Source organism: Ammospiza caudacuta, chromosome 15 (assembly GCF_027887145.1).
Source record: "Ammospiza caudacuta isolate bAmmCau1 chromosome 15, bAmmCau1.pri, whole genome shotgun sequence".
Classification (NCBI taxonomy): domain Eukaryota; kingdom Metazoa; phylum Chordata; class Aves; order Passeriformes; family Passerellidae; genus Ammospiza; species Ammospiza caudacuta.
In genome coordinates, this window is record NC_080607.1 from 5,772,679 (window position 1) to 5,784,410 (window position 11,732).

General features: G+C 48.8%; 1 protein-coding gene across 1 annotated transcript in view; it reads left to right on the forward strand.

Annotated features, from left to right (window-relative positions):
- Positions 1-11,482, forward strand: part of MMP24 (matrix metallopeptidase 24) — a 40,600-nt gene extending 29,118 nt beyond the window's left edge. The window contains exons 6-9 of the mRNA XM_058814646.1: positions 6,662-6,876; positions 8,176-8,314; positions 9,222-9,488; positions 10,763-11,482. Of these exons, the coding sequence (XP_058670629.1) occupies positions 6,662-6,876; positions 8,176-8,314; positions 9,222-9,488; positions 10,763-11,100 (959 nt within the window). The 3' untranslated portion in view covers positions 11,101-11,482. The remainder of the gene's footprint in view (positions 1-6,661; positions 6,877-8,175; positions 8,315-9,221; positions 9,489-10,762) is intronic.
- Positions 11,483-11,732: the final 250 nt, after the last annotated feature.

Genomic DNA, 11,732 nt, shown 5'->3' on the forward strand with positions numbered 1-11,732 from the left:
GAGCAGTCCAGCCTCAGTGTGAGGCACATATCCAAGTAAGGTCCAACATCTAAAATAAGATGGCTTAAAATACACCCAGGATAACTATCTCATCTCATTGCTGCATCTTCTTATTGATCATTACCAGGTGAAGTTGCATGTTAATTGTCCTGTGGTATTGTTTAATTATGACTACTGTAACACAGTTAAACACAGTTACATGTTCTGGTGCTCAGGATAGCAGAGGCTCTGGAGAGTTTTGAAATAAAGTGCTGGGGTAGTCAGTGTTAAACTTTCATTAAGTAATAGATCTAAGTGTTAATTTTTGAAAGCTGCCAAAATGCCATTATGCTGTTTCTATTTTGAAATGTTGATTTAGTTCCTGTGAACTTTGATTAATCAGAAAGAAAAAAAACTGCAATTTATTGCAGACAGTGGAAGTACAATCAAGAAAAAATGACTGGTTTCTCTGTTTTCAGACATGTTTTTGGAAAGGGAGCAGATAAGGAGCTGACAGCCTTCCTGCTTTACTTTTGGGATTCAAACCAAGATCAGCAGGGGCTGAGCTGGGACCAGCACTCCCCAGAATGGGGCTCTGAGGCCCTGGAGCTGGGATGGGCTGGGGATGGTGTTGGGGGTTGTAGAGATAACTCATCCTGTGGGGAGAAGAAGGAGCAACTTCTGCAGCAGGAGCTTTCCTTCCCCAGGGAGAGATTTCAGCCCTTGGTACAGAGTTACTGTCCAAAAATCAAAGTTGAATTTAAAATTAGGTTTTCCACTTATGGTTCACAAAGAAATTTGGAAAATGTGATGTTTCTCCCTGGAACTAATGGTGAAAGAACAGAACCCTTCATCTGATCTCAAAACTGAGAAGGGCCTGCTGAAATATCCTTTCTGTAGCTTTAGCAGGAACATTCAACTAATGTATTTTATTTCCACAGTGCCACTCTGCTTTGTTGTGCCTTGGGAATACCAAAAGCCCATCTACCAGAGAACCTCTCCAGAACCCAAAATCTCCTGCTTTCCTGCTGCTTTGACATTCTCTAACACAGCAGCATGTGCTCAATATGTATTATTTAGTTACCTACTCTGGAAAGTCAGACAAGAGCCACTGTCTTGCCTGTAGGGTCCTTTTAAAAAAATAGTTATAATCAAAACTTCCAATTTTTAATTCCACTGAAGTTCCTAGAACAAAGAACAGAGGCTCTGCTAAAGCTGAAGTCCATTTTGCTGCCTTTTGAAAATGATGCATTTCAAATGTGGTTTATATTGTGTCTGTGTTTATCCATTAAAAAAGAAACATGTCCAGATCTGTCATATAATGACTTCTTGAATTTTTAATTTATTTTCTGCTGAATTTATTTCAAAACTCACTCTCAGAGCCAGTAGGTGATGTGAACTCTTGTTTGTGCTTCATGCTGATCAGTATAAGATCAATGTTTAAAATGATAATTCCATTTTGAGCTGCTGAGAGCAAGGCCAGCAGCTCCCAGTGTGACAGAGCTGTGACACCAGTCAGCAACATTCCCATCTCCTGAGAGCTCCTTCCTGCAGCACATTGTTTGGCAAAACAAGGAAATAGCGGGGCTCTACTTTGTGTGTGTTTTTCAGAAGGGTTTCCCCCTCTGCATTTATGTGCCTGTGTCACAAGTGACATGCCCAGGAGGGAATTAAACTGGAAGTGACACCAGTTTGGAGGTCCCCTGGATGTCCTGCTGAGCTGCCTTTCCTTTGCTGGAGCTGGGGCTGCAGGTGGAGAGGGCAGAGCTGTGGCTGTGTGACAGGGCCTGAGCTGGTCCCTCTGCAGCCCTGTCCTGGCAGGAGGGGCTCAGGGCTCTCCCAAGTGACAACTGGCAGGACAAAAGGAAACAGCCTCCAGTTGTGTCAGGGCAGTTTCAGCCTGGGTATTAGGAAGAATTTATTCACTAGAAGGGTGGTCAGGCATGGGAACAGCTGCCCAGGACAGTGGTGGAGCCACATCCCACTTAGAAAATGTGTGGATGTGGCACTTGGTGACACGGTTTGGTGGTGAGCTTGGCAGTTCTGGGTTAAGGGTTGGACTCGATCACCTCAGAGGGCTTTTCAGCCTGAATGATCCTGTGATTCCATGATTTTCACATGCTGCTCTCTGTACTGGTCTGCAGGGGGTGACAAGGGAGCCTCCCATGGGAGTGGCCCTGTCTGAGGGCCTGGCCTGAGGTAGAGGGAAAGCTCATGATGTGCACAGGGCTGGTTGGCCTGGCCAGCCTTCCAGGCCTGTCAGAGCCTGAGGTCTCAAAGGGGAGGTCTCCTAATCACTCAGAGGTAGACCTGGCCATTAACCCTGGAGACAGCCTCAAAGATCTGGGACATCCCAAACCTCACTGAGGAACTCCCAGCCTCATACATCTTCAGGTGGAGATCCCACTCATGGCACATGCTGAGGGCTGAGGTCCAGAGGGGACATGAAACCACTGCAGGCCCTGCCTGAGGAACTGGACAGCACCAGCTCTGACATCCTGGATCATCAGGGCACAGTGTCCATGTGCAACCAGGGCCTTCTGCCGGCCTCACCCCCTCAGTGCAGCCCTTCCATCACCTCCCCTTTTCCAGTGGCAGCCATGGAGATTCTTGTAACCTGCAGACCCTTGTGACCATCCCAGGGCACTTGTGAGCTGCACACACGTGTGAGATGGCTTGTGAGGGAACAGCAGAAAGACCTGGTGGAGAATTTCCATGTGGTGATATGCGCTGTGAGTGGGACCATCAGAGCAAGCTTTGCTGTCATGTGGGACCTGGAAATGTTCTCTGGTAATGTCCTCTTGGACATGGGGAGGAAACAGAGTAACATCCAAGACCTCATCTGTAGAAGCTGCAGGATTGGGACTTGTGGATCCGTGCCCCATGGTCCTGTGCTCCCAGGAGGAGAGAAGAAGGAAAATGCTTGGCAATCAGGAATCTGGAGGGATGTGCCCTGGTGCCGCATCTCTGGCACATTGCAGAGATACCTGACACCCTCTCTATGTTGCATCACTTAATTTGCACCTTTCCTCCTGTCCACAGACTCTGTTAGACCCAGCAGGAAACACCAGACTCCAGCTGTGGTGCATCCACAGAGCCTCCCTCACCTGCCAAATGCCAGATCTTCATTCCCACTCCTCTGAAACACAGGGAGCAGCTGCCTGGCTCCCAGTGCTGTCCTTGGGCTCACCTGGATGACTCTGCCAGAGGGGAGGCTGAGAGGGAGCCCATCTCTCCTGGGAGGTTTCTCAGCTGGTGGAAAAACACTGGTGTGTGTTATGGCTGGGCAGAAAATACTGTTCTCATCCTACAGATTCTTCTGAGTATAGAAAAATGTTCTGTTTTTCTGTGGAGCAGATGTCAGGCTTCTGAAAGCTTTTCCAGAAGGAAACTGAAGCATCTTGCAGAGCCCTAACCTCTCATCATTTGCCTACCTAAGCCTGGGAGTTTCTGACCCAGTTTTCTGGCACCCAAGTGCAGGGTGAATCCAGAGCCCAGGAAAGCATTCCTTTAGCTCAGAGCAAGAATGTCTGCTCTGGACTCTGCTCTGGACAGAGCATTCACCTGTCTCCCAGGTGAAAGTTCTGTCACCTGGGTGGCAGCTGTCATCCAGAGGAGAATGTCTTTGTGAGAAGGGCTTGAGAAAAACCTTCCTGCCACCCAGTGATGATCATGGGGGCCTTGACTGTGCCCCCCTTGTTCTGTGGGTGCTGTGGCCTGTTCTGCACTGTGGCATGGTCCCAGGCTAACTGGGACATCTTAGCTCACTTCAGCCCTGAAGGCTGAACCCAGAGGTGCAAAGTGCTCTGTAGGTGAGTTTGTCAAGGGACGAGGAGCCCTTCCTGCACTTGGAGTTCTGTGGACAATCTCTGGCCCCTGAGGCAGCTTGTTGGCAGCTACATCATGTGGTGTGAGCAGGGGCCTCTCTCCACTGCCCTGGAGCCTGCAGAGCAGCTCCAGGTGGTTTCTCTTGCTCTCCCTGGCTCCCTTGGATCATAGGCTGAGGAGCCTTGCCTGTGTCCCTGGACAGCTCCACAAACACACTGGCAGCTCAGCTTTTTCAAACCAGAACCTCCCTTGAGTTATTCAAACCATCACAATCGTTTGGAGGAGAGTTTTCTTCTCAGAGTGAAGAAGATAAGGACAGGCCTTTGTTTGCAAGTGGTTCTCTCCCCTGAGCTGACCCAAAGCCTCCTCTGTGCTGGCAGACCTGGGAGCTGCTGTCTGGGACTGGCTGAGCCAGGCAGGTGCTGTGCAGCTGAGGGAACACTCTGTCAATAGCCAGGAGGACAGTACAATTATATTTTGTCCTCAACTATCGACACAGTGGCTCCTAAATGCCTCCTCTCTCTGTGTTATCTTCACAGGTCACCTTGGTATTCAGATGGGCTGCGACAGAGGAAGCATGAAGGGAGGAGGCTAAGTGCCAGTGGTGGAAGTCACACTCTAAAGGTGATCTGCTGTGACCCAAAAGCTTTCTGACATCCTTTGCCTTGCTTCTGATAGAGAGGAAGAAACTCTTCTTCTCCAAAGAGTGTCTGTAGAGTCCCAGCAAGCTGCTTCCCTCCAGAATGGAGATTTCCAGCTCCAGGAGATTTCTTACCTGCTTCCCATGGGGAAGTGGCTGCAGGACCAGTCCCAGGCATGGACTTGGCTCTGCTGCTGGGATCACACATGATAACTAGGTGACTCTGTTCAGGCCCATTTGCACTCCCATGCAATAACCTCTCTCACTTAGATTTTTCTAATTAGAAACTTTTCCTCTGTCTGATTCTTTGAAGCTGCTCAGAAGTGTAGTGGCAGAGGGTGTGGTTTGTGTGCTCTGCTGCCTGCTCAGGCTGGTGGATGTGATCAGTCACTGCATTAATTACCACAGTGCCAGCACATCTTAAGTGACTCTTTGTTCACACACTCAGGTGAACCTGTTCCATCCTGCCTTGAGCTGTTACTGTGATGGAGTCTGGAAATAGGAACGACCAGTGGCCTTTCCCAATGGATGGGGTCTGCTCATTCTGCTTTTGTGCCAGGTTGGACTCTGCAGTGCCTCCCTTATGAGGGACCAACTTCTCCACCAAAGGACAGGCTGTGCTTCTGCTTCCCATCCCCATAGCTGTGCACCAAATTCTGCCTGAGTGGCACTTGCACCTGAGGATTTCCATGTTTTTATGTTTCACTCCTCTGCTCTTTGCATGTGCACAGCTGAGGGATCACCTCTCACCCTAAGCCACACTCAGGGACTAAGTGGAGGCAGTAGCTAAAAATGAAAAGGCAGTCTAGAGAGACAAATCTTCAATCAGAATAAATTAGAAGGCCTAGGTTATAAAAACAAAAATGAGTGAAAGGTAGCAAGGAAACATCCATGGCTAGCAGAGAAGGACAGTAAGAGGAATATTTGAAGTGGAATGACAAAGTCTGGATCCAAGCAGGTTGCAGACCCCCTGCAGCACGTGTGGGAAGCCTTGCCAGGGCTGGTTTGGCCATGGCCAGCATTGAGTACACACAGGGCCAGCTTCCCTTGTTGGGCCTGACTTGAGATCTCTCCACTGATCTAGCAAACATTTTCCTTAAAGCAAATCCCTGGTTCATCTGAATCTTTCCTGCTTGGCATCATCCTGACCACGGTGTGCACAACTGCTTCTGCCATGCCAGTTCTTCAGTGGCATTTTAGGGCTGATTAAAACCTCTACATTGGTGCCCTGGGTTGCAGGTTCTGTGACTCTTCCAGGCTGTGAGGATGAGCCTTGTCCAGGGCCAGTGTTCACCTCCAGCTGGGGTGCAGCTCCTTGGCCCCAGTGTGTGACACTGAAACAGCACCCATGACAGCAGCCCCCATCGTGGGGGTTTATCCTACAGGCTCAGAATGAAATTGAAACCATGATCCTTGCAAATAAACCATCTTCACATCTCAAGCCCACTAAAATCCCTTGCTCTAGTGGCCTTCTGTTTATTGCCATCTTAACTCATGGCCTTCTCTGAGAAGCAACAAGAAATGTGACTCTCTGAGTGAAATTTGGTCCAGATTTACCGCTAACAGTTAATGAAAATATCCTAAGGCAAGAGGCTGTTTAAGACCTCTGCTCCAGTCTAGCTCACTTGTACTTTTATTTCTCTGGCCCTGTCAGATCCCAGAGCTGAGTTTGGGAAGGATGGAAAGGGAGAGCTGTGCTGGGAGGTTGTCAGCTGGGTGGGATGAGGTCCCTTGTCACAGCTGCTCACCAGGGACAGCACAGGTTGGTCACTGCTGTGTAATGAAGGGCTCCCTGCAGTTCTCCTTACAATGTAGCATTGGTTTTCACACCCTCTTTTTTTTTTTTTTTTTCTAGTTTTGCTTTGGTTTCTAGGGTTTTTCTTGCCTTTTTTTATGGTCTACTAAACAGTTCTATTCAAGGGTTACCACCTTTCATTTCAGTTGGGAACGTGACTGGTGTGGCTCTTTCTTCCTTTTAGCTCCAGCCTCCTTGGGAAGACCTACAAAAACATTCTGGCTCTTCTTCAGTTCTTATCACTTGTCTGTTTTGGGACAGTTTTCACATGTGGATGCATCTTGTTCTGCTCCCCATTTCTAGGGAATGAGCTCTGCATCAGGAGCTGGCAGTGCTGTCCATCCAGCCTGGAGCCTTTTAAAGCTTACAGAAAACACAAGCTTGTCCACTTTGCTAAATATATTCCTTTTCACTTCTAGGTCCTCCTATAGAGCCCCTGGAGCCAACCAGGCCTTTACCAACTCTTCCTGTTCGCAGAATTCACTCCACTTCAGAGAGAAAACACGAGAGGCAGCCACGACCCGCCAGCCCTCCCCTGGGTGACAGGCCAGCCCTCCCTGGCTCCAAACCAAACATCTGTGATGGCAACTTTAACACTGTGGCTCTCTTTAGAGGAGAAATGTTTGTTTTCAAGGTACTGAGAATTCCCACTTACCCATGAGTCTTCCCTTAATTTAATTGCTGGAAAAGGTTAATAGAAGTATTTGGTAGTGAGATTTGAAACGTCTGTGAAAATAGCTCTGTTCCTCTGAGGGTGATGACTGAGAAATATTGGAAGGAAATGTGAACAGATTGGTTCTGTAATATTTGGAAACAATGCCTGATGGGATTTACAGAATGCCCAGGCATCCTGTGCTCCAAAATGTGAAATGGGTGCATTGGCAGAGAATTCAGATGCCACCAAGCCTGAGAGGAGCCCCCTGTAAAGCCAGGAAGCAATACCAGTACCATGGGTAACCATTAGAGGGGTTGGGTTGGGAGGGACATTAAAGATCACCTTGTCCCACCCCCTGCCATGGACAGGGACACCTTCCACTGTCCACCATGCCCTGTCCAAGCCGGCCTGAAACACTTTCAGGGATGGGGCAGCCACAGCTTCTCTGGGAGCAGCCTCATTGTCTCAGAGGTGACATGCATGGAACTGGGGCTCTGGAAGCACTCAGTCTACCTGGGGTGTTGGAGTCAACCTTTCTTGTACAGCACAGCCCTTGCTCAATAACCCATTAGAGTACCAATGGAATATGGACATCCATTATACCATTCCCAAAATACCAGCAGTTTTATCTCTGCCCAATGGGTGTGAAGTGTGGAAAGGGACATATTGAAGGTTATTAAATGGACAAACCACATCAGTTGCAGAAGATTTCTGAAATGAAACTAGTTGAAGGTTGGGATGGTATCTCGGAGGAATGTCAAAGGTTCTGTCCTGCTCATGCTCATCCCAGAGCATCCCCTGCAGCTTTAAGCAATGATAGAATATCTAAAGGGATATTTCGTGCCTCCTTTGTGCCTTTAAACCTTGTGTGTTTCACACAGTCACCAGGTGATGTTCAGGCTGTCTGGCTCTCCTGGGCTCCAGGAGCTTCAGCTGAACCAGGACAAGCATGACACCTCAGTGACAAGACATGGAGAGGTCACAATGCTTACAGCTGTGGACTCACTTCCCCCTGCTCCTTTCCCCTCTCCTTCTTTCCACCCTTTTCCACAGCCCCATCAATCAACATCTCCCCCTTTGTGCTGCCATCTTCCCTCCACAGCACCTCCCACACTGGAGACAGTGTTGGGCTGGGTTGGAGCTGTCACCTGAGGCAGGACTTGTGTCCGTAATGGTTGTGGGGCCTGGGCAAGGATTAGCAGAGCTGGATGCTGGACCCAGCCAGGTCTGACTGCAAGACAAGAGTGCTCAGTCTCAAGAGGCTTCTGGTTTCCTCAGGATCGCTGGTTCTGGCGTCTGCGCAACAACCGCGTGCAGGAAGGGTACCCCATGCAGATTGAGCAGTTCTGGAAGGGCCTCCCTGCCAAGATCGACGCTGCCTATGAGCGCTCTGATGGCAAATTCGTTTTCTTCAAAGGTACAGTACAGCTCAGCACGAGCCAGACACTCCTGCCTCAGCTCTGGCTGCTTCTGTGGCGTGAAAATGTGGAAAACGGGTACGCTGCACCCTTGCCCTTCTCTGAGGGGGCACTTCAAGCAGCCACTGATCCTTAAAATACAGTTCAGTGTGGGCTGGCCTTGCCAGGACCATCTCTGTATAGAGTTAATATCAATTAGGGGAAGTTGGCTTTCATGTGACAAGAAACAGCTCCTATTTCCCAGCGAGTGCCAGTGCCCTGCTTATCTCCTTGAACACCTTTTGCCAGGGCATTGAGCCCTCTCCAGGTGCAGGGCACTCCCAAACCTCATTTCTGGACAATTGTCTCCTAAAGAGACAAAATGACCAACCTTATGCTGGGGCCCACTTTAGCTCCTTGTATGGTGGCTGTGCCTGAACAGGATCCTGTACCTTGAGAGCAAATGGTGAGCAAGGAAGAGTGGCTGGACAGCATGGCTGGTACAAAACTACAGAACCTGGGCTTCTGCATTTGTGTCTGCAACTGCAGTACCTCAGCTTTCTAAACTGTACTAAAACTTGAGAGGCTCAGGGAAAGGCAACAGAAATGTCTGAAAAGCTTGGGCTGATCAACAGCTCAGCCTGAGCAAAAGATGGCAGACAGGGGATGAGAAAGTCTGAAATCATGACTGGCATGAGAAGGTAAATGGGAAAGGGCTGTTTAGCAGCTCTCCCAAAACAAGAGCTGAGAAGCAGCAGATGAAATGATGTTTCAAATTCAAAATGAAGTGGAGGAGCAGCTTTTCACAGATTTCAGTTAAGCCTGGAAGCCCTCAAGATGCTGCAGTCCACTGGTTGGTTTAGGTTCATATCGATCCGACTCCTAACAGGCCAATGTGTTTGTTGTTGTGTCCCTGCTCATCTCTAGGAGATAAGTACTGGGTTTTTAAGGAGGTGACAGCAGAGCCGGGGTACCCTCACAGCCTGGTGGAGCTGGGGAGCTGCCTGCCCCGCGAGGGCATCGACACCGCGCTGCGCTGGGAGCCCGTGGGCAAAACCTACTTCTTCAAAGGGGACAGGTACTGGAGGTACAACGAGGACAAGAGAGCAACGGACCCAGGCTACCCCAAGCCCATCACCGTGTGGAGAGGAATCCCTCAGGCTCCTCAGGGGGCTTTCATCAGCAAGGAAGGCTGTATGTGTCTGCAGGCATTGCACCTGTTAGATCGGGAAGAGCTGGTCTGTGCTGGGAGCTGGGTGGTTGGATGTGGAGTATTTTGAGTATTTTCTGATCCAGGAATCAAGTCTCAGAAGACCTGGGGTCACCTGGGCTTTGTGAGCAGCAGCAGTCTGAGATTCTTCCTGGCCCTCATCCCAACCCACACACTTCCTCAGCTGCTAAACCACAATTGGGACAATCCAGCTCTGTGGGAATGGGACTTTTTCTGCCACAACAGACCCTACCCAACTTTTCCTGGGCCCTGGTTCTGGGGGTGCTGGAACTTACATTTCCTCCTAATCTACCTGTAGTGAGATCTGGCTCTCTGCTAAAGGCTCCAGCCTGTCTGATGTCAGTAGTTAGCCTTGAAGTTATGCTCTGAGTAGGGGCTTCGCGCTCCAGAGGCTCCTTCCAACACATTTCTTTCTCTCATTTGAAGATTTCCTCCTCCAGTAAAGGAAAGAGCCAACAGAAGGGGTTTGTGCCATTGAGGCTGTGTTCAAATTTGGAGCTGTGGTGTGAGAGGAGGGCTGTAGGGCTGGGCCAGGCTTTGGGGAATGGCAGTGAGAGTCAGCTAAGCTGGGGAACAGTGCAGGAGACCAACACTTTGACCACAGCTCCCTTCTCCTGTTCTCTTATTTTCTAATAACTTGAAAGTCAATAGAAAATGGGTCATCTGGGGAGAGGGAGGTGCTTCAAACAACATGTAGCATAAAGCATCACCCTTGTATTAGCAGTAGAACAACACTCCTCCTTAACACAGGCCAAATCTTCGGGATTCTGTGGCAAAAGGATTCATCTTACTCAGCATTAGCATTTGTTCCCTCAGGCTGAATGAACAGAAACAGGATGTTCTTCCAAACACTGTCATACCCAGACACATGCTGGCACCCTGCAGATGATGTTTATCACTTAGCAATGATGAGCACATATTTACAGATGCCTTAGTTAAAAAATACCTCACTGCAGAACCTTTCCTTTAAAGATTGTAGAGTTTTAATTCCCAGCTTGTCTTGGCCAAGGGGAATGGTGTTCCATGGGTAATGTTGAACATGCTTGCCAGGGTTACAGCTTCTCCTTTAAATCCCACCTCCAAAACCACCTTCACTTTCCAATGGCTGGAGAATGTTCTGGATAAATGTGTTTTATTGACTTAGGTAGTGTCTGTCTTCAGGCTCCCTTAAAGTCCTCCCACAAGCACAGCTCACCAACAGGAAATAGTGAGTAATACTCTCTGTTTTGTCTCCTAGTTTACACCTACTTTTACAAAGGGAAGGAGTACTGGAAATTCGATAACCAGAGGCTGAGTGTGGAGCCAGGCTACCCCAGGTCGATCCTCAAGGACTGGATGGGCTGTAACCAGAAGGAAGTTGAGCGGAGCAAGGACCGGCGCCTCCCGCACGACGACGTGGACATCATGGTGACAATAAATGACGTGCCCAGCACTGTCAATGCCATCGCAGTGGTGATCCCCTGCATCCTGTCTCTGTGTATCCTTGTCCTGGTATACACAATTTTCCAGTTTAAAAACAAAGAGGTGCAGCAAAATGTCGTGTACTACAAAAGACCTGTCCAGGAATGGGTATGACACAGCCTGCTGCACATTTCAACTCATTGAGCTGATGAGGACTATGGACACACACAAAAAAGTGGAAAAAAATGCATTGAAAAGCCTACCAAACAAAACTACTTCGGTGACCTACAAGTTTTGGACACCCTGGGATGGAAATAAGCAGGAAAACTGGAAAAAATACAGGCAGGCAGCCTTGCAGTGTGGAGCCTCTTTCCTTTGTACTGCTTTGGTCACCTGCCAGCCGCGGTGCCATCCACCGGCTCGCTCTGCCAGCACCAGAGTCTTTGAGACAGGTTTCAACTGATCTGGGAAACTTCCTTCAGTTCCCTGCACCAGTGCTCCCTGTTAAACCCAGCATTCTCCAGTGTAGCTAAACCACCTCTGAACAGAACCATTTTTTTAATAGCTCTCTCATAAATGAATTAAGATCATGAAATCTATGAACAAGAACAATTTCAGTGTCATAAGCAGAAGACATTCTGATGCTGAATCATTCTAAAAAATCTTCTTAGTTTATTAAAAAATCCAGAGATCTACCTGGATACGATTTTCCAATACCTGCTGGTCAGATGTTTTGTACATTCATAACTAATCAATGCTGCCACTCAGCACAGTGCACGAGGAACCACCAAGCACTCAAAGAGGTA